General features: G+C 34.6%; 1 protein-coding gene and 1 pseudogene across 3 annotated transcripts; both read right to left on the reverse strand.

Moving 5' to 3' along the window:
• Positions 1 to 8,424: 8,424 nt before the first annotated feature.
• On the reverse strand, positions 8,425 to 9,211 carry LOC147403915 (agamous-like MADS-box protein AGL61 pseudogene; annotated as a pseudogene).
• Positions 9,212 to 11,309: 2,098 nt separating this feature from the next.
• Positions 11,310 to 21,816, reverse strand: LOC147403916 (uncharacterized). Of its 3 annotated transcripts, XM_086439702.1 has the most exons (18): positions 21,604 to 21,816; positions 21,321 to 21,504; positions 19,500 to 19,590; positions 17,575 to 17,650; positions 16,484 to 16,602; positions 16,044 to 16,100; positions 15,276 to 15,395; positions 15,046 to 15,165; positions 14,714 to 14,849; positions 14,462 to 14,632; positions 13,518 to 13,691; positions 12,830 to 12,936; positions 12,653 to 12,743; positions 12,395 to 12,536; positions 12,142 to 12,298; positions 11,910 to 12,053; positions 11,691 to 11,817; positions 11,310 to 11,580 (listed from the first exon to the last, which is right to left on the reverse strand). In XM_086439702.1, exons 2-18 carry the CDS (start codon positions 21,469 to 21,471, stop codon positions 11,326 to 11,328), a joined length of 2,238 nt encoding a protein of 745 aa, XP_086295828.1. In that variant the 5' UTR covers positions 21,472 to 21,504; positions 21,604 to 21,816; the 3' UTR covers positions 11,310 to 11,325. The 3 variants fall into 3 exon arrangements, with proteins under 3 accessions (XP_086295828.1, XP_086295829.1, XP_086295830.1); XM_086439703.1 differs by lacking the exon at positions 19,500 to 19,590; XM_086439704.1 differs by lacking the exons at positions 19,500 to 19,590; positions 21,321 to 21,504; positions 21,604 to 21,816 and adding an exon at positions 19,295 to 19,469.
• Between the last annotated feature and the right edge of the window lie 788 nt (positions 21,817 to 22,604).

Consider the following 22,604-nt stretch of genomic DNA (forward strand, 5'->3'; position numbering starts at 1 on the left):
TGGCACAATGTTTGGCTCTCTTTAAGGCCTCCGAACGCCACCCATATATATATATAGGGTCAGGTTCAAACGACAACCATTTCAATACACATTGCGACAACGTGTTTTGTCTTATATGGGCAAAAATGTTTGGAATGGGCTGATTTTTTGTGAGGATGATCTCTATGGTGAGGAGATCATCCTTGCCAAAAATCAGCTCATTATGAAACTTCTAGACCGTCTAATTTTTGTTAAAAAATTATAGACCGTCCAATTCTTGTAAATCAATTTTGATGGAGTTACAAGTTTTGGAATGGGATGATTTTTTGTCAAGATGATCCCCTCATCACAAAGATCATCCTCACAAAAAATCAGCCCATTCCAAACATTTTTACCCATATAAGACAAACACGTTGTCGCAATGTGTGTCGTTGGAACCCGACCCATATATATATATATATATATATATATAGGGTCCCGTTCAGAACAAACATTTTGGCAAAACATTTTTCAAAACATGGGTTAGAGGTTTTGCCAAAATGTTTGTCAAAATGTTTGTTGCTGAACATTTCCCTATATATATATATAGGGTCTCATTCAGCACCAAACATTTTGGCCAACATTTTAGCCAATCATTTTTGTCCTACATGGGTTAGAAGTTTTGGAATGGGCTGATTTTTGGTGAGGATGATCTCTAGGGTGAGGAGATCATCCTCACCAAAAATCAGCCAATTCCAAAACTTCTAGTCCCATGTTACAAGTTGAAAAATTGTGGACCGTCCATTTTTTGTAAACCATTTTTGATGGGGTTACAAGTTTTCGAATGGGCTGATTTTTGGTGATGATGATCTTCTCATCGTAGATATCATCATCATAAAAAATCAGCCAATTCCAAAACTTCTAACCCATGTTTTGAAAAATGTTTTGCCAAAATGTTTGGTGCCGAACATTTCCCTATATATATATATATATATATATATACATGACCTATAATCTACAACTCTAATTAAATATTCTTGATTTTTCTCTCCATAGCCACTTATCTTCAAGTTCTAAAGTAAGACTTTGTAGTACTTCTCAACCTTAAGAACTATCACCTTCAACCTTGGTGAAGCCGATGGATTGAAGACATGAGTTAAAAAGGTTGAAGATGAGAATTTTTGAGAGAAAAATTAAGGGCTTTGGAAGTTGAGATTTTGATCTGACTAATCAGCTCATTTTTTACTCGACTAAACCATATCTTTTTTTAATGGGTACGCTGGACTTGAGCCCACGATCTCATAGTTGTTTTGCAATGTGTTAAACAACGGAGCTACGAGTCTAAGCCCTCAACCAAGTTGACAAGGAGACTCCATCAAAATTTGGTGTCCAGTTACCTCCAAATTCAATTGAGTGAAATTGATTCAATGGCTAAAACCACTACAAGAAAATTCATAAATAGCGACAACTTTTAGCGACAGCTCATTTTGCTGGGTCGCTAAAAACGTAATTTAGCGACTAATAAATATCATGTTTGTCGCTATAGAGTGTTTTTCGCAACTTTTCCTTCCCGCGTTTATTTCTAAAACCTTTCTTCCCATTCTCACGTCTTATTTGCAAGAGCTCTCTCTTGATCGATCCAAAACCTTACAACTCGAGAAAGCTTGCCCTCGCCTCTCTCTTTCTCTTGATCGATCCAAAACCTCACAACTCGAGAAAGCTCACCCTCGCCTCTCTCTCTTGATCGATCAATCCAAAACCTCACAACTCCCTCACTCAGTTCGATCTCTCTCGATCAATCAATCGATTCTGGTTCTTCTAAAACGAATCAAATTGGCTTAGAACTAGGGTTTCTTATCGATCACATCAAGGTAACTATGTGTGTGTTTTTGTGTCGTGGATCTAGGGTATGTTTCAAACGAGAAAGGTCGATTTTATTTTTCCTACTTGATTCAATCAATCTAAGTTATTCGATTCCACAAAATTTAATATCCAAATTTTCTTCTTCAACAGGTGCTACTACTACAAGGGTTTTCTGCTTCGATCATCTGCTGGAAACACCAATCACCTTCAGCTATAGTTCGATTATGTTAAACCTCTGTTAAAACTTAAAGATTTGAAGTTTTCTCACACTCTGGTTTGTTCTATTTCGATTCATTTTTTAACTAAGATTTGATTTTTCAATTGGAATAAAGCTTCAAATTATTATAACACAAATGACTTTTGAAATCCAAGAAAGATTTGCATTTGGGTTTAGTTCAAATTCATACCTGCAGAGACCCACATTGACACTCCTAGTTGTGAATTTGGATAAGAAAAAATAGTAAGGCTTGAAAAAGATCATCACCCAATCCCTCATAGAGTCCTGGTTAGTGAGGGAAAATATATTTTCTATCAGGACATGTGTTCCAATCATTTCTTATTAACCCCAATCCACTTCAGTTTTCAGCCTTGGTTTCGATTTTTTTTATATCTTCATAAGTGTTATGTCCTGGTCTTGTTAGACCCATCAAAATCATCTTAATTGACTTCTCTCAATTTTATTTCATACTTGGCCATCCTTGGATTCCTTTGAATGTGCTCATTTATGATTTATTCCTTTCTAGTTTTTCCTCTTATCCATCACTATAACTTCAACATTATTTTCTGGTTCTCTGAATATGTTTTTTGGATGTCCAACATTCGGTCCTATAGAGCATGTTGGTCATATTGTTCTTGTATTATTTCAATTTGTTATGTGGCAATCATATAACATGTGTCATCCATGCATCTTTTGGACAAAGTGTGTGTCTCACTAGATGTTATGCTTTTGTAAAATGCTTTAGGGCATGTTGTTGGGAAAGTCTTGTTTTGAGGCCTCATGGTGTAAGCCCCAATTGCTTTTTATTTTATTTTATTTTAATTTTTTAAATGTCATCCTTGCCAATCAATCATAATTAACTCTCTTTCCTTTGAGTATCCATATTAAGTTTTTATTGCATATATCATGTTTTCATCCTATTTATTTGAAAATCCTTTTTTATAGTATTTATTCCTAATTCTAGTTTTGCATTGACTTCTTCTTTAGCTTTATCATTCAACTACATCATTTGCAAATATTGTACAATGAGGAACCTGCTCTTGAATATGAACAATTAATTTGTCTATGACCAATGTGAAAATATATGGATTTAAAGCAGGTCCTTGATTCAAACCCATTGCAAATGTTAAGTTGTTTCACTACCAACTCTTCTCAGGACAATTGACACTTGAGCAGAAAGGTTTTTTGATAATGCAAATGTACTAATGTACTCGTTGGGGTTCATTTTTTAAAATTTGTTGAGTTGATTTATAATTAAAATTTGTACTAATGATAGAAGTTATAATTTCAGAAAAGTGTGTTTTCAGTTGGAATGGTTTGTTGTGATGGAGAAGGCCATCTAAATGAGAAGTCCATCCTTTTACAAGGCAGGTACTGAACTGTTTTTGTCTCATAGCTTCATATAATCTCATTTGAGAGGGGTGAGAGTGGTTAGTTTGGAATGTCAGGTTATGTCAACTAGTGTTTTAATTAAGTTTTTCAGATAAGCAGCAAGAAGAATGTTATTGTGCTAGGAGATAAGGTCTAGTTGGGTTTAATTATCACATAATTGTAATGTAGCTTCTGTGCAAGAAGAGCCCATCTAGCAAACTTAGATATTGCTATTCTTAGAAACTGTAGTTTGTGTTAGAAGAGACCTTGTAAGTTGATCCAATGCATGGAAGATCTTAACTACCGTACGAAAATGATCACCATTGATCCAATACATCACAAACTTCGTATCAATGGATTTGATGACCAATACATTGTTAGCGCGGGTGTATCACCCGCCATGCTTCACTTTCTCCAAGAAATCTTGTGTGAAGAAGATCTTTTGATGGTTTCTAGATTTGTTTCTTTTAGAGCAGTTGATCTCCTAGTAAAATGGGTCTTGCACCCCCTTTTTCTTCTTAATGTACAATGTGAGTTTCATTGATATTTGTTCTGCTTTTACTCTCTCTCTCTCTCTCTCTCTCTCTCTCTCTCTCTCTCTCTCTTTACGAGATTTGGGTTTCCATAAATAATGTCAAGTGATGGCATCATCCTTCAAGGAGGAGGAATACAAGCGTCTCAGTCCTTAGAATCTCAACACTTGGTATTTTTTATCCCATTTTTTTTTTAAATTTTATTTGTTGAAATGTAAGCTATGAAAATGTAAGAATTTGAGGATTCCTTTCTAATTATTATGTAATATTTTAATTTGGTATTGGTATGATGTAATATTTCTGTAATAGTAAATTTTGACTTATTTCTTTTATTTTAGATTTTATTTGATCAATTGGGTTTTCTATTTTTCTTTTTGTGGTCTATCTAAACATGCAGTAACCCATCTATATTTATGTTTCTGACCTTACCATTTATTAAATGATGAATAACTAGGTGTCTTTGGGCTTCTGTTCTTTCTTTACTCCCCTGATTCATGAAATGCAGCATTTCTCTTTATTACATTCATAATTCACAACTTTAATTGTATTTTTTTCTTTTCAAAGATAATCTTGGAAATTTGTCCATATGGTAATTGTGATTCAGCACAAAATGGCATTCAGAGGAAGCTGAGATCGCATTGAATTCTTGTGTAGGACTTGTCTCTTTTGTTAGTTTCTAATTGTGGTAGGACTTGACTAGGAGTTATGTTAGAGGACTAATCCAATATTTAGGATATTCTCTATCTTAATATTTGAATAAGAGTATAAAAACTATTTTTTTAAACTAATTCTATAAGAGTTCTGATCCAGAATGGTGTCTACGTGGCACATTTTGATTGCAGAATAAACACATTGGGCTGTCTGCACAGCTTTTGGTTAGGAGCCCAAGGTGTTTTAAATTCCAATTAAAGCATGCCACTTAGACACGACACCTTACTGGATCCACTTAAAGCATGCTAATTCTATAAGAGTTCTGATCCTGATTCATTCTATAAATGTAAACATATATGTACAAGGAAGTTCCTAGACATGTTTTGTTTGATATTTGTGGATTTCTTACTTTTGATTTTTTTTTTGTGGTTGAGTTTGTGTGCTTGCGTGTGAAAGTCCCAATTTGTAAGAACAGTGCGTGTGTGTGAAAATCCAAATTTGGAAGAGTGATTCTTCTTAGATGAGTGAGTCTACATAATGATGGAATGATGTCATTGAAGTTTCTTGACTGAAGAGAGGGGCCTTTCATTACCTATCAAGTTATTGCGATGGATGACAGTGGACTTCCTTTTCCAAGTTAAAAGGGTAATATTATAAGTTTGGGTACCAACTAATTTGTTCCTGTTTCTTGTTACTGCTCAGTGGTGCTCACACTATGCATTTTATTTAAGCTCTATGTACAGTACATCACATGGATTTATTCACAAAATTCTCTAATAGAGTAAAATTTTTATCCCAATATGCTTCTAATTGACTGCAATGATAAACTTATGACAGGAACAATTTATTCAAATGGAAAGGAATGGAGCATCTGCTGCTCTAGATAAGCGACTTGTCATGTGTGAGCTGGCTAACACAATTTGGGGTACTACCACAACATTTTTCGAATAAAATTGATTTGTCATCCCCTTAACATGAGCATCACCAATATGTGAGATGTCTAAGGCTTGGCCATTTCCAACCATAACCCCATCATCTCCTCTATATGATTTTAAATTAAATAACTTACCAGCATTGGACTTGCTGTATGTCATCAGTCTGGAATGAGTGGTTGAACCTTTTGAAGCATTTTAGAGCATCATGGCCTTTCTGCCCACAAATCTAACACACAATGATGTCTTTTTTGTCATTATAAATAGCAATGGTGCTGGGTCCTGACATGGGTATTAGAGTCTTGCCTTTGCTTCTCCTGCACCTTCCCCTCTGTTTCTATTTAAGTTTAGTTTTAATGACAAAAAATTTAATCAAGTTGTTCATCCTTATTACATAAGAATAGAAATTTTCTCCTTTCTAATTATTGATTCTAAACATTTTTTGTGTTCTTTGCCTTATTACCTGCCCTCAGAGTAATCCAATATAACTTATTGGTCAATGGTGTATATGGATGCTTGTCTATTGGAGACTCTAAACGATTGCTACAGCAAAAAACTTGTTCAAACGTACAGTGTAAGGTATGAATATTTAATGTGGTGTTTTATTGATATATTATTACCTCTACCATGTCCTAGCTATATATTCTCATAAGTTAGCTATTATTTAATGTGGTATTGAACCGGTTCTATTGAATATATGTAAAATAGGAATTGCATTCAACAAGGGGAGTCCTCGCAGGAGAAAGGGTTAGAGCTTTCCAGCTACAGGTATGAGTCATATTGATCTGAAACCGTGTGCAACAATTCTAGACCTGGGATCAAAACCTCCTCTTACACTTAACCAACCACTTATCAAAATGAAAGTTTTACCGTGCCTTTTTATTATCTTGATTGATACCTCTGTTTTGAGGGAATTTTATGACTTCATGAACCTGACTTGGTGTTCTAACTTTATGTGTATGTGGTACAGATTGGTCTTCTAAATGTCGTTTTTCGCGTATTATGACGTAGTGGATGGTGAGTTCTATTTCATCTGTTATTCCTAAATGTTATGGATTTCACGTTTGTTCTTTATATTTAGTTGAATTAGTGCTAAAAATCATGTCTTTGGATTGGTTTTTATAGTTCAATTTCGTCTTCATTTGTATGATTCTAGACTGTAATTTGTTTCTAAACTAGTCCTAGATTATCATTTTTTCATCTATAAGATATTTGCAACGATTTTGTTGCAATAAAGCTAACTCAGAAATTGGATTTGTTCAGATCTGTAGGGATAATTCTTGATCCGATTCATGCACAATAGATTCATCTTCAATTGTGCTTTTAAAGTTTTGATTTTTTAAAATTCTACTTATGATCTTCTATTTTTTTTATTTTTCGTGGTTGCAGTTACCGAGTGTTGGAATTAATCCACGATGGAATCAGACAAGTATATATGTATTTGGGAAACATCGCCACAAATAAGTGTTGTTATCACGACAAGTAAGGTGAAGTATTGTAGATTTGAGGGAGGCACGCTACCAATAATTTCTTATTTATATTCTACAAAACAAAATAGATGAACTTGCAAGTGGAGGTTGTCTTGTATGCATCTGGAATGCTTATTGCAGGAGTTTCAAATTGTAGATTAGAATTTGGATTGGCAAATAGATTTTTTAAAGTTGAAGATAGGAGGGGCATTTGGGTCTTTTCATACTGGTAATAGGGGTCAAGGTCATTAATTTCAAAACATAGGGGTATTTCCAATATTCAACAATACATGAGGGGGTTGGTGTAAAATTTAAATTTTTTTTTTTTCAAAAGCTTTTATAGGGACGGCCAAAACCGTAGCTAAATAACAAATTTTTTTTAAAAAAAATAATACTCTATAGCGACGGCCAGAGTGGCTGTCGCTATAACTCATGTACATTCGGCCTCCCAGGCTGTCGTTAGATGCTTTTGTATTTTGTACCTATAGCAACCGTCACTATAGCCCTATTTTACTGTAGTGAATTATGGCTTCAAAGCAGTGGTTTAAAACCTAGACCAAACCAAGGGTCCAATCTGGTCCGATCAAATTTAGTAATAAAATTGGTTCGGCTAATGAAGAGTTGGTTTTTAGAGAGTATTATAGTTTTATAATTATAAATAAACACATATTTTTGAGTTTCTTAATAGATATACATCAGTCCAACCAAATTGAACCAGGTCTGACCGTGGTTGAAAATGTGGCAAATATTTTGTTCGACCATTGGTTCGTTTTTGAAACAGTATTTGCTTTAAAGATAAGAGATGTGAAAAAATAAAAAAGAGGTTAATTTTTTTTTTCTTTCAACAAAAGCCCTTTCTTTAGGTCTTGTTATTTGATATATCACTCCCAACTCATGATATATCAAGCCACTTGATCAATCCAGTCCATTGGCCTCATTCGTAACACAGAATGACAATTACATTTATAATGAAACTGAAAACTGATTTTGCAAATGAATCGGGATAATCTGACTACCCCATGTAGCAAACTCTATCGACTACCACAAATTAGGAACTGTAGATCTGCACTCCTCGGGATATATGGCTGCACTTCCCCACAAAAAGTGTATCTCAAGGGAACCATGTTAATTTCTTGAGGAGGGCAGATCTACGGTTTCCAAACTTGTCACGTCAGGTAGTCGATTGAGTATGCCACATGGGGTAGTCAGATTATCGACTCTTTGCAAAATCAATTTGCTAAATTCCATTAACAACAAGAAGATTAGTGGACTCTATTATTCAACCATATTCTAAAGAAAATAAAGCCCTAATTGGACAAGAGAAGCTATTTCCTACCCATTGTCTATGTTGAATAATTAAGTTTGAGTAAAAGCCAATCTTATATAATCCCAATCAAAATAAAATAAAAAACCCAATCTTATTATTATAGAAATAGATTCATTGATAACTTGTACTGAGATACATCATCAATGATATAATATATCTAATACATCTTATACTCTACTAATAACTAAAATCAAAATCCTGATGAGGATAATAGGAAGCATTGGTTTCATTTGTTATAGTAGCAAATGGATTGACTCTTCCACCCTCCATGAACGACAATGAAGACGCTATCATTAGCTCATTGGCACGCGTGACCGCACCCATCTTGATCTCTTCCATCGACACCATTAATTTCTCAAGTTCATCCAAGTTGAGGTTCTCAATGGGTCCATTCCACCAGTAATTTTCCTGGCTATCTTTGTTCATTGTTTTAAGCTTCTGTCCTCTCTTCTTCTCGGCTTCCAATTGGTTAAGCAAAACCATGTACTCTTGGTTAAGCTGACACACTTTGGCAGTAATACTTCTGCGAGCATCGACAATGGGTGGTACGTGATCCTCCACAGATGGGGATTCATTAGCAAGAAAGCGATCAAAAACTTTGCCAACAGATGGGTGGCCAAAGGAGAAGGCCTTACCAGCAGGAGAGAAGACAACAACAGCGGTCTCGGCACCACAAAGCGTGCAAAGTTCGCTAGCCTTCTTGAAGAGCCCACCACGACGCTTTGAGAAAGCTACTTGGAGGTAGTCTTCTCTTTCTATCTTCTCTATATGGATCTTCTTGCGGCCTGAGGTTTTTCTCACCATACTGAGAAAGAAATCAAAGACAAATGTAGGTTTAATTTGATAGAGAAATTAAGAAAGCAAAGATGAATGTTTAGGGAGGGGTTGTCCAATATCCTTATATTTAGGTTTGATTCCTTTAACTTTCCATAATTGTTTGTTTTTTTTGTTAATCAGCATATTAATTGAGTATGGGGAGTTGTGACGTTTTAAAAAAAATATAAATTATATTTGTTGGCATTTTAAACTTCCTTAGTTGGCCTTCATACCTTAGGCAACTTTCTTTTTCTCCTTCCTTTTATGTGCTTCATTTTTTTTGGAAAATTTTTAAGTAATCTTAAAATGTACATTGAATCTCACATTGCTGATGTGGATGTATGTACGGAATCATAAATGTTTTTCATCGAGATATAAAAGTGATAAGCATCTATGCTTATCTGTGCACCTCCACTTAAGACTGTCAACGGATACTTATTGATTTGGATACAACAATATCCAAATCCGAATCCAAAATCTTTATCTGATATTCGAATTCGAATGTGAATCCGATGAATATTCTAAAACTCTATTTGAATTCGAATCTGATTAACTTATCGGATATTGGATAATATCTGATTAGAATTCAAATAATTTGCATATTAAAAAAACAACACAAATTTTCCTTATCCAACTAATTTATCCTTATTAAAAAGAAACCTATTATATATTATACTATTTATATAATAAATAAAATAATATATATTATATTATTTATATAAAAAATAAATCAAATAAAATAGTATATATTATATATTATTTCGTATATTATCGGAATCGAAATGTTGATATCCGAATCTGTATTCGATAAGGATTCGAATATATAAAACTATCCGAATCCGAAATCCAAAATTTTTGGATAATATACATTTTTATGAATTTGAATTTTCGACTATCCATTGACACCCCTACCTCCACATCACTAATGTGCAAATCGATGTACATTTCAATATTACTCCAGCATGACTCTCTTTTTTTTTCACGGGGAAACAAAATTATTTGAAGAATAATCTTTGTATATCTCTACTAATTAAAATATGTGTAATGATTTTCTAAAGCTCCATCAAAGAACCGTAGATCATTTGCCTCGGGATACATATAATCATAAATCTTTTCTTGTGTATCCTGTGACAAATGATCTACGATTCTGTAATGGGGGCTTGTGTCAGAGGGGGACATCATATTATCAAGACTCTTTAAAGTATTGAAAGATTTTATTGCCAGACCAACTTTTGTAAATCATCAACGAATAAGCATAGATGAACTTGGGGTGGTGCTGTCAAAAGTTAGTGTGGAAATAGCAGCTCTCAAATATTAACTATGAGACTTTTACCTAGGGCTGTCAATGGGCCGGGATTTGGTCCAGCATAACTTGACCGGGCCATCATGCAATGGATTTGGTATAAGGCCCATTGGCAATCCGGCCTGGCCCAAACCTGTATATAAATATTATTCTATAAATATTGCAAAAGTACTCGTAGAAAATTCTTTTGGTGAAAAAAATTCTCATGAAAAAGTCTTGGACTCTTGGGTTTTAAATTTTAGTGAGTGGTTTTTTAACATTATAAGAAAAGAAAAGAAAAAACATGTATGATACACGTGTCAACCTGTAATAGGCTGAAATCATCTGGGCCAGACCCTGACCGATACGGTTTGGTCTAATGTATTTTTAATAGGCCCGTTTGCCAAACCCAAATTTGGCCCGATCCAGCCCATTGACAGCACTACTTTTATTTAAAATAAAAATTCCACAAATATTGGTTAATTACAAAAAGGCCCATTTTAAAAGTAATACACTAAAGTAGACTATTGGCTACAGTCAGACCAAAATACCCTCATCAGTTGTTCTTGCTTCTTTGAAAATCCCATTTTAAAATATGAGTAAGGTTGAAGTGACCTCAAAGATGACCTCATTTTGGGTGTATACGAACCATAGATGTTTTTCACTGAAATACGAGTGAAAAGCATCTATCTCCTGTGAGCACCTCCACATCAGGAAAGTGAGAAATAAGGTCAATCTTGAGGTCATTCCAACACAACTCTTAAAATATCTAACGGTCATCCTCTTTGGGAGTGAAGAAGGGTAGAATAGGAAAGATAATAAAATTAAATGAGTATTATTAGTGAGAATTCTGGAACATTTTTCAAATGTTTTCCTTAACAAACAACACATACAACAAAAATAAAATCATTCTTTTGTATTAGAATCAGAAGAAGGTCCTTCTAAGCGAATATAATCATACATGATCCCTTCAAATGGTGTAACGCTTTTGTTTTGAGTTAGAAATATGGTATTGTTTCCTACTACTAGAAGATAAGATGGTATATCGACACTATATAAATGGTACAGCCCATGAATCCCATGTCTCGCTATGGCATTGTCCTTGCCTATTTGGCCAGTTTGCAAGTGTGGAGGATTCACTTCTGGGTCGTTGACACGAACCTTGATCCCCCGACAAGTAAAACAAAATTCAGAAGATATTAAATCAAGTTTGAACTGGAAAGTAAGAAAGAGTAAAGTTCACATATAAATAGACAAGTTAGGTTCCATACAAGTAAATCAGCAATGTTGGTGGATGCAAGTGCCAATCTTAGCTTATAAGTTCCACCATTATCCACATTATTGAGTTCGAATATAACTTGCCATGTAGTTGCTAGGAATGTATTATCTTCTTGTTTCCTACAATGTAACAAATACTATGATTTAGATCTTTGAAACACATACAAAAAGAGGCAAATATATAGCGGTAAATCAAGGTTATAGGTACACACCGAGTAACTTGTGCGAAAAACCAGTCTCTTTGGTAGTCACTAATGCCAACAGTGTAAATGAGGTCTTCATCAGGATACAAATCTTTATACCTCTCCCACAAACCATACTGCCTGAATTTATCGACTGGAACTGGTCTTCCATAACTGAAATCAATATTTGAATTATAGAGTGACCGATATTTTATTTTTCAATCTACAAATAATTGGATTGATTGTGACAACGAGAGCAAACCTGTCGTTATGATCGAGATAAAGTTTGTTAATATACATTGGATTAGGGTCAGGTATGAAAAACTCCGCAGCAGAACGATCTGGAAAGCCTATCTCCCAAAGGGTTGGACCATTTCTTGGAGGTTCATATATAAGAACACCCATATCGATATCACTCCCTTCATTATAATTTACATGTTAATGGAACCATATATCAAAAGTAAACATATAATTAAAGGTCAAGAAATTTATTAGAAATTTGGAGAAACTAGAACCTTGGGTGATGGTAAGATTAAGATCGTATTTATATTCTCCAATGAAACCAGGTACCCATGCATAAAGATTATAATCTCCCTCTCGAACATTGTAAATAGAGAAAAACCCATCAACATCTGTTTTTGTCCAAAACTGGTAACCCTAGAGAATTTTTAAAAAAAAATTAAATTAAATTAAATTAAATGTTAGATTTCTGGGTGATCTGAGCCTCGAGAAATTAACTATGGAGCGATAATAATTTTTTTAATGAAGATTACCTTGCCTTCAGTTTGCCATGATCCAATGTCTCCAGGTAGAGCCAATCCCACATAAGCCGAGTCAGCCGATATAAATTCTTCATTGATGTAACTAAATAAGGAAATATTAACATAATTTTAGTTAAAGTTACTCAAAAGGGTTGGAGAAAAATAGTGGAATTAGAGCAATGGAGATACCTGTCTAGGACTAGTAATCTACCGCTAACAATACCACGTTGATCATAATAAGGATAATCTTCCGAGATGGGGAAATTATATGGCCAGCTTTGGACTTCAATTGTCAACTAAAGATTCACAAGGTCTAGTGTGAGTGCCTTATTTTTCAAAATAAAGAGAACTAAAATGTAGTATGTTGAGAAAATAGATGCAATCTAAACAAGAAAATGAATTGAAAAATCAAACACAAGATGCAATCACACAAAAAAACACAGGGATTTTACGTGGTTCCCTCTAGATTTAGGTATGTCAACGGATCACACCGATTCCACTATAAAGAAAAACTCTTATTCCCTTTCACCAAAATCGAGAAATATAAATACCCAAGAAAACATAACTAGGGTTTTAAGTAATATTGGTGAAATTATGAAAATACCCTTGGGAAAAACTCAACCAACGTGAAGGCATGGCTTGATTTACAGTACCTCCTTGTTGACCGTTACTATCAAGCTCCACAAACCACAACATAGGATGCATTCAGGGGCGTTGGATCGAACCATTCAACAGGTCCCACAAAAAAGGACTATTACTTGGTGGAATCGAAAGATCATGACCATTCAAATGATAAAAAATTTGTCTAGATCATGCTTATTGATGCTTAGCATATACATAGTCACATAAGGAGAAGAATTAGAAATTGGAAGAGAACCTGTTGTTTTGCATCCTCCCATAGGGTTGCATATGGATCAAGAGTATAAGAATCCTGACCATCTGAAACAGAATTGAGATATATAAAGACAGGGCCGAAAACCTTTTTCCATGGTTCCTTGTTTCGAAATCTCAGTAACACATCCGCTCCACCGTAATGTTCACTTACAAACATCTGAAATTAAATGGGAATCAAATAAAATAGAAAAGTATTCAACATTTTGGAGAAAGTAATTAATTAACCCACGTTGAATAATAAATTACACACCATCTTAACTGTGCAAACACAACATCAATCTTAATTGTGTAAACAAAACATCCAATGGTTGGGATTTTATTAGTACCGTGTTTGGGGTTAGTTGAATTAAACCCCAAGCGACATTTTGCTCACAGAATTTCTCGTCAGAGCAACTCCATCGTGCATCCTCTACCCATACCCATAAAAAAATTTTTAGGAACTGTGAGCAGCAATTATGGGTATCCATGTGATGTGCACTCCAACCTTACAACCCATAAATTGTTTAATAGTTTTTTAATTCAATTTAAATATAAAGACTTATTTTTCAAACATAAGTGCCTGAATTTTTTTCCCTCCAAAAAGGATGGGTAACAAAATGGGAGTACCTTTTTTTTTTTTTTTTTTTGTATCGGAAATGTCAAGACCCAAAAAATGATGATGTATAAGTCTTGGGTTGGAGACACTATTTTTGGACCCTACTACCCAAAACAGCATTTGGGAGGGGATGCATATTGCGTTGGAGTTGCTCTCACAGTGGTCACAGACTCTCTAGCGTGTGCCACATCAAGCTTAAAGAGGATAATTTTGTAAATTGAGGATACCGCTCACTACACACGGGCTAATGTGATTGGTGGATCTAGATTCTGGGAGCAAAATTTGCTACCTCTAGTAGAAATGAGACTCATCTTTAAAAAAAAAATACTTACAGCTAGGGTTATGGGGCCCACATGAGACGTGAGATCCTGTTTGAGAGGTCCACCTGTGCGAAACTCGTTGCTTGGAGTGATCATCCAGAATCCGATGAATGGATCCCTACAAATCCACCCATGGACCCCATTATCTTGGTCCTCACATGAATATTGGTACTTATCATCGACCTGGACACCGTTGATAACAATTTAATCTTTTAGTAAAACTGTTCTTGTTTTTTAGGAGGTGGGGTTGAATGTATGGTGTACCTCTCCTTTAAACTCTGGATTAGTTGGATTGGTCAAGAGAACAGCTTCTGGATAAGCGAGGCGTCGACCTGTAGCACGGTCTTGGGCCGTAGGCATTATCCTTTGCCTAATATCTGATACTGCCATATAGTCAAACCTACACAATCCAAATAAATATATGTCTCATCATCGATACAAAGTGCATAGTCTTTTAGAGTATTAGAATATGTAGCATTATAATAAGGGGTACGATGATACATCATATCAAAATCACTAAGATTGGGATAGATTTTGATGTAAAAATATATTAGATCATGTTTTCTTATCTAACACATTCTTATAATTAAACTTACTTATCTTGGCTAAGCCTGAAAACAATTCTTGTCTCTGCAAGGTCGAAATCAGGCCATCCTTCCAAGTGTTCGTATATGCCATAAGAGTAAAATCCGGGGGAATCACGAAGCATTATAAATCTGTTCTTAGTTCATAATGATATATATTATTATTTACATAGAATCTTTCGGAAAAATATATATATATATATATATGGAAAATGTTTACTTGAAAAAAAAATGTAGAGTACCTTTTGTCAATGTTCAACCGAGTGTGGTTGCCCTTGAAAGATGGATCCCAGGTTCTTGTAAAGGAAAGCTCTACCTGGTTCGAATCTTCCATTATCACTGAAAAATTTGTCCCCTCTATCCTGCACAAAGTACCTAACATAAATGTGTATGTGCATGTGCTCGTGCCATTTGTCTATGATGTATGACATTCCCAATGATCGATCTTGTCTCCGACGCATGTAAGACTCTTTTGGGATCAAGTCCAATGATTGTTTGGCCCCAGTCCAAAGTTGTATCACCACAAGAAAAAGGGGTAAATTCAACCTTGATGTCGAAATTATCACTTTTTCACTTAGTGTATAAGGGGTCTATAGAGTTCCAATGGTTTGGATTAGGACTGTCTAAGGATCCGGTTTGGATCTGATTGATACCAAATTGGTAAGAATTTTATTAGAGCAAAACCAATCAGAATCCTATTGACTTTGTCACTTCAAGTCCGAAATCAATCCAACCAGATTTTACTTATAAAATCGTAGTCCAACCGGATTTTTTCACTTTAAGCTGTTCCACTTATATATATATATATATATATACATTATTTCAGATTGAGAGATGGTGGATCTAAGCCAGATCCATAAATTATCAATTTGGATTCTTAATTGGAAATCAATGATCCAGACTTCATATTATTGGAGTGGATTGGATTTCGGGTCAGATCCAATCCATTGACAGCCCTAGTTTGCAATTTTACTCATCTAATACCATATGAGAGAGAGAGAGAGAGAGACCTATCATTTATTAAGGAATGCACTTGATCTGGTTCACACCAATAAAGATCCCAGTACCTGTTGGATAGGACAATGGATTCAAACTCTTGTAAGAACAAATATTTTAAATGTAAAAACTTCCAACTATCGACATGCAAACCATCAACGGCCCAAGTATTTTATAAAACTTGGGCCATCAATGGGCCGGATGTTGGTAGTATTACTTGGCCTGCAGTTTTTTAAGTCGGTTAGGCCCGATTCGATTCACACTAGGGCCGAGGTCAGGCTTGAGAGCTATGACCTTAGGTGATCCACCCTAGCCTGATAACTTATTTTATAAAATTATATTTATATTTTATAATACATTATAAACATACTTCGTATATTTATATAAAAATTTGTTGGATAACCTGACCCATTAAAAGTCTCGAATAATAAAAAAAATTAGTAAAATAACGTACCCCCTATAATCTTCTTCATTATGAACTTCAAGTATATCGATACCATTATATTGTATTCCACTAACCATCCCTCCAGGATTTGTCAAGGTGACTTGGACGATCCCATTATCCATTACCACCTGAAAATAGATATTTAAATTGAGTAATGTTGGGGCGAAATTGGGATTTATTGTGATTATCACATTTTTGACATGAAGGTGCACACAAAACCACAAATGCTTTTTACTCGTATATCAATGAAACACATCTATGGCTATGTGCACACCTCCACGTCAGAAATGTGAAAATCACAATAAATCCAATGTCACCCCAGGATTTTCCATTTAAATTATAAATCAATTTATTTATCTAAAGAAATATATAAATCGACATTAGGAACATCTAATGGTTCAAAGCTATCGATCCTACCATTTTGTTTCTAATGCACTAGCTTAATCAATTAACTATTATTTTTCCCAAGGCCTCCTTCCAAAAAAAGAGAGGTCAAGCCTCCTCATTGGCCACCTTTAGAGATTTATGCCGGCTTATCTAATATGTGTGATTTGTGGGGCATGGCAAGTAGAGGGGGTATTGATCCGGCCTATAGGTCCCGACATCACCACCATTAAAAAAAATAACTATTATTTTCCGTATTTTTTCCCATTTGGTAAATATTTTGATAAAAAATGGCATATGCTTTTTTTTTTTTTTTAATTACGTTTATACCCTGTAAGTTGCATTTATTTGAACTTAAACTAAGGGTATAACAAATTAACGATATCTTGGGCGAGGCAACTGACATCTTAGAGCACCATATCTTGCAATACCCCCCCACAAACCACACATACATACCATCTAAGTAGAGATAAATCTCTATTGGCTAATGAGAGGGCTTGAATTCAAGATCTCTCCCTTTTTGGAGGGATGACTTGGCCACTGCACCCAATGTTGGTTAATTAAGAAAATCTTGTATATGCAAACTATTTTAGAAATGAAAATTGTAATGTTAATTTTGCTATTCGATCGCCTGGATTGGTTCTTCATTCCCCCAGACCGATTGAGTGAAACACACTAGATATTAGAGGGATATCAAATTGAAAATGAAATAATACATGGGCATCTTGCACGTCGAGTTGCACAGCAGAAGAAAGCATTGATCTTGGGGCATCAGCAATTCCAGGAATAATTCTGCAATAGAAAATGAAATAAATAATAATAAAACAATGCCTCCAATCCCAATTACTAATCATCCTAGCTATACTATACATGCAAATAATGCCCAAAAAAAAAAAAAAAATTATCAAGAAAAACAACCCATCTCTCTCTCTCTCTCTCTCTGCCACTATTTTCTTGTATATGCTGTGGCAGCATCACGGATTGATGGTTTTAAGGCTAAGCTTCTCTTTATTTTGAGGCCAAGCTAGTTTTTTCTTAACTTGGTCGCTATTAATTCCTTCTGTGTGCTCATGGTTTTGAAGCCAAGTTTTTCTTTACGTATTCCATATTTCTTCTTTCTCCATGAGACTATTGTGAAGGAAGTTACTAGCTATATGTCAACCGCTTGTCAACTAACTTTAGTAGAGACCATATTTTCAGGTCTTGACCCATATTGATTTTGTTGAGCCTGTTGGCTTGTTAAACCGGCCCAATTCACCTCCAAAGAAAAACAAAGGGTTTAATTAGGGTTTTGATCTTCAGCCTACGAAGGTAGGGTTGAGCTTGAAATTTTCTAATCCATTAAATCCAGACCATGTTAGGGCTCAACAATGTCGAGTCTAACCAATATATTGATATATTATGGACACATATATTATAGAGTTGGATGTATAATTTTACAAATAAAAAAAGATATTTCATAATGATAAATTTACTCTTACTAGCTATTAATCATTTTTAAACTAGCACAGAGATTGGACCCTATTTTCATGAAAAGTAATATCAAAGCTTTCGAAAAGTATATAACTTTAATTATTCTAATAAAATCTATCCAACTTTGACCAGGACCATTTAAGGCCAAGTTTCTGCTTAGCCGATGGCAGTAGAGGTATAGGATTGGTCTAAGGTACAAGTCTCTCGAGGATAGGATTAGAGCTCAACCAAACCCAAGTTCGAAAAAGCTCATTGCTAAACCTAATGATTTCTCACACTACACAGAGTTGTTGACTTTAACCTTCAAATATCACTTTGAATGGTAATTTCTTGCATTTGTTTCATTGCCGTTTGTTGTCCCATTTATTTAGGGCATAAAGTGAGTTGGAGTTTATTCAAAATCCAAGCATGAATCAAGCGGGTTTCGACCTCTGGTGCAAATCGGAATATAAAAAAAAATGAGACAAATATGGTTTGACGTCCCTTGATCCAACTAAAATTCTAGTCGGATAAAGATTATTCCTATATCTGCACACATTCGAATAATATATTGCTTTGAAAATTATATTTTTAGGTTTTTGATATAATCTTTTTTTTAAACTATATTTTAATACAACATCAATTTTTATAAATAAAATTATTATAATGGTAAAATAAAATAATATAACAATTAGAAAAGAAGTAAAACAGAAAAGAAAAAAAAAATGTTAAATGGCCTGATATTTCCTGATCCAACCTAACCCGAATCAAGTAATTTGGTTTGGATCGAATCCAGTTTAAGTGACGGCCAACGAATTTGGTTATGATTTTAGATAGTAGGATCTGAGTTGGATTCTAATCTAGATATAAAAAAAATTCAAATCGGAATCCCCAAGTCCGACCCATTTTAAGCCCCACATTTATTCTAGGGTGAGTTCGAACACTTGTCATTATATGGGGACATAGTGTTGGACAGGAGGTTACCTAGGGAGAATCTTGGATCCTCCAATCACATGGGCCCACTAACGAATTTTTATGGGAAATCGCCTGTAGTGACGTGTCCGTCAGTTGGCTCTTCACATCAAACTCGTTCTCTCGCATGATCCTATCCAATCCGTTACGACACTATACAGCAACGTTGACAGTAGAATGCCCTACCACACGAAAACATTTGCGAAGATGCACGCACCTGCGCTGTTGCCTTCCATTCCATTGTTCTGGAGCTAAAGCCTGACTTCTATCTTGGGGTTTGGAGTAGCCCTCTGTTTCCTCTGCTTCTCCTTTAATTATATATAAATAGATTTCTTAACTTAAAAGTATAGAATAAAAAAAAATCACATCTTTTAAACTAAAATAAGGGAATTTTAGTGGGACATCCTATTAAATAGAGATAGTAAGACCCTTCACTTTAGGTCAATTCCATTGGCTTACAAAGTAAGATTTAAATATATAAAAAAGACCTATTAGTTGCACACCACCATTTTTGGATTGACAAGAAAAAACTCGAGACAACTTTAGAATTTTAAAATATGATAAAAAAAGATCTAGGGACAGAGTTGAAATTGTAAAATATTTTATACAGATCTCTCTCCTCTCTTCTCTCTCCACTTAACAATTTAAACAAGATAAATAGAGAAAAACTAATTTATTTTCTCTTCTCTCCTCTCCATTTCTCTCGATCCAAACATAGCATAAAGGTTGGTTGCACACCAATCTTAAAAATACGTTATATTTTTATAACCTCTATGTTAATCTACTACTTGAATTCTAATACTTGACATTTTAAGGTTTAAAATTTCTTTTAACTTGTAGTTTTGTATTCTTTGCTCGTATTTTGTGATTTATTTTGTTCGTGTTCTCTTTGACTCCAACTTAATTAAGGCACTAATTAACTAATCTTTGTTTAGAATTTAAATCGAATCTGTGTATTTCAAAAGAACATAATTTTGCAAACATGATTCTGAAATAAATAAAATACATTTTTGCAAAAATTATCGAACTAACAATAATTTCTTTGGGCATAATTGAGAAAGACACCACACATACACGCACACAAAAAAAAGAAGAGGAATGCAACATTTTTTAAAATTGTTTTTGGAGTGTAATCCTCCAAAGGGAGTGCAAAGGGGAATTTTAAAGTGATTGGGGTGCAATTGGTAATAGGTGGTGTGCAACTAATCGGTCCAAAAAAAAAAAACACAACCAAAATACCCCCTAAAATTGAAAATTCCACCAATCATACTCTTTAAAATAAAGTCTGTTTGATTGCACATGAAAAATAGGGAATATAATCCTAGAAATTCAATTTTCCACCTCAAGGCATGGTTTTTAAACTCGTCCGAGACCGAGACGTATCGCCCGAGTTAACTCGGTATTAGAGTTGAATGAGACCAACTCACAAAGTCATTTTTTTGACCGAGTTTTATGTCTCACGTTATATTTTTTGAGTTATCTCACGAGACGTCTCAAACATATTGGAAAACTCGTCCGAGACAACTCGGTATCGGAGCTGAACGAGACGAGACGCGATACCGAGTTTAAAAACCATGCCTCAAGGGGAAAATGAATTCTCATCCCACCCTAGAGAAAATGATACTCAAATAATTAAATTGAGATATTGACCTAACTTGGTTCAACTCAACTCATCCGAGTTTCAAGTTGAGTCGACGAGTTTTAACATTATGCTAAAAACAAACTCTCTTTTTTTTTTTTTTTTTGTGTCAAGGTACAATCAGATGATGGAAATTCATTTTCATGCAGGAAATTTTCCAAGGTTTCCATACTCCCTTGGAAACGAATTCCCTGCAACCAAACAGACCCTAAGGTAAAAATGTGAGTTAACCAACTACCTTCACCAACTGTGTAGGCTTTACAAATTCCACAAAGGAGAAGAAAATCTCACAAATTCACTCTGTTTTACAATGGGTTATCTCTAAAATGCCCTAAAAACAGCAATAATGCTTATTAAAAAAAAGAGTGCATATGATGTTGAAAGAAACTTAACCCTTACCTTCAAATCTATTTGGTTTGGAGTCCAATATTTCAGTGAGAGTGTTCTTTATATCTCTGCTCCTTATTAGATGACTTGGAGGAATTGTAGCTAAGAGAAGGATCCAAATACATCTACCCATTAATCTTAAGTTTAGGCCCTTTCTTCCCATTGATGATGAAATTGTACGTGTTGTAACTTCTCACTGCACAGCCACCCAGGCAAATATTGATGATAGAGGACAACATTAAAATATTTATTTATTTAGAGATGTTTGAGAAGTTGAGTTATTAGTAATTCATACCTGGAAGACTGATTTTGCCAAGTAAGGAGAGGAGAAGAAGTTGAGATACTTGAGCAGGGATCATTAAACTTAGTGGAATTTTGTGGAAGACGAAGAGCCATAACTTGGGGAGGCTGTAGAGAAGAAATAAAAGAATGAGAGACCTCTACAAGAATTTGAGGGTGTAGTGGGTGATAGAAACAGTGACACCATTTGTTTGTTTTTAAAATCTTACATTTCCCAATATTTTAATAAAGATTGTAGGAAAAAAAAAAAGATTACCTAATTAATTTGATTTAGAATTTAGATAAAACCCTTCACGTTTTGGTAAAAATATTCCCCTTGAGAACATTTTTTTTTGTTTTTTTGTTTTTTTTTTTTTGTGGTATGTGAAATTAGTGAAATAGTGTGACATATATCCTCACGAGAATAGAATTATAAAACCCGTGACCCAGCAATCTAAGGCATGTGTCAGTGAAGAGGACATTGTAAATAAGAAAAAGGTCTTCACATGTATGGCATAATCTCATAATGTGAGAAAAAGCTATTCGACAAGGCACAAAAGTCTCCTGGTTTCAAATTTTCTATGTCGGATTACTGTAATCCACAACACCACCACCACCACCAGCCATATTTGTGTGGGAAATCCTTTTATAAGAGAGTGTTGATAACATAACGCGCGTTTGACAAATGCTCCTCACGTCCTTGTTCTCTAACTTGCCCATAGTTAGAAAAAGTAGATTACCTAATATAACGCCCTTTTGACAAATGCTCCTCACGTACTTGTTCTCTCACTTGCCCAGGGTAGAGCCAGGATTTTGCTCATGTGAGGGGCAATCAGGAGTAGAAAAAAAATTGTGGGAACAATTAAGAGTAAAAAAAATAATTGTGGGGATAACTAAGAGTGAAAAATAAATAAAATTGTGCAGGCAATAATGACAGATTTTTTTATATGCCATTAAAATTTATTTCAATAGCATATTAATCTATAGAATTTGAAAACTCTTGTATCAGAAAGTTAT

This window comes from Akebia trifoliata, chromosome 4 (assembly GCF_017979445.1).
Source record: "Akebia trifoliata isolate Shusen 1 chromosome 4, ASM1797944v1, whole genome shotgun sequence".
NCBI lineage: Eukaryota > Viridiplantae > Streptophyta > Magnoliopsida > Ranunculales > Lardizabalaceae > Akebia > Akebia trifoliata.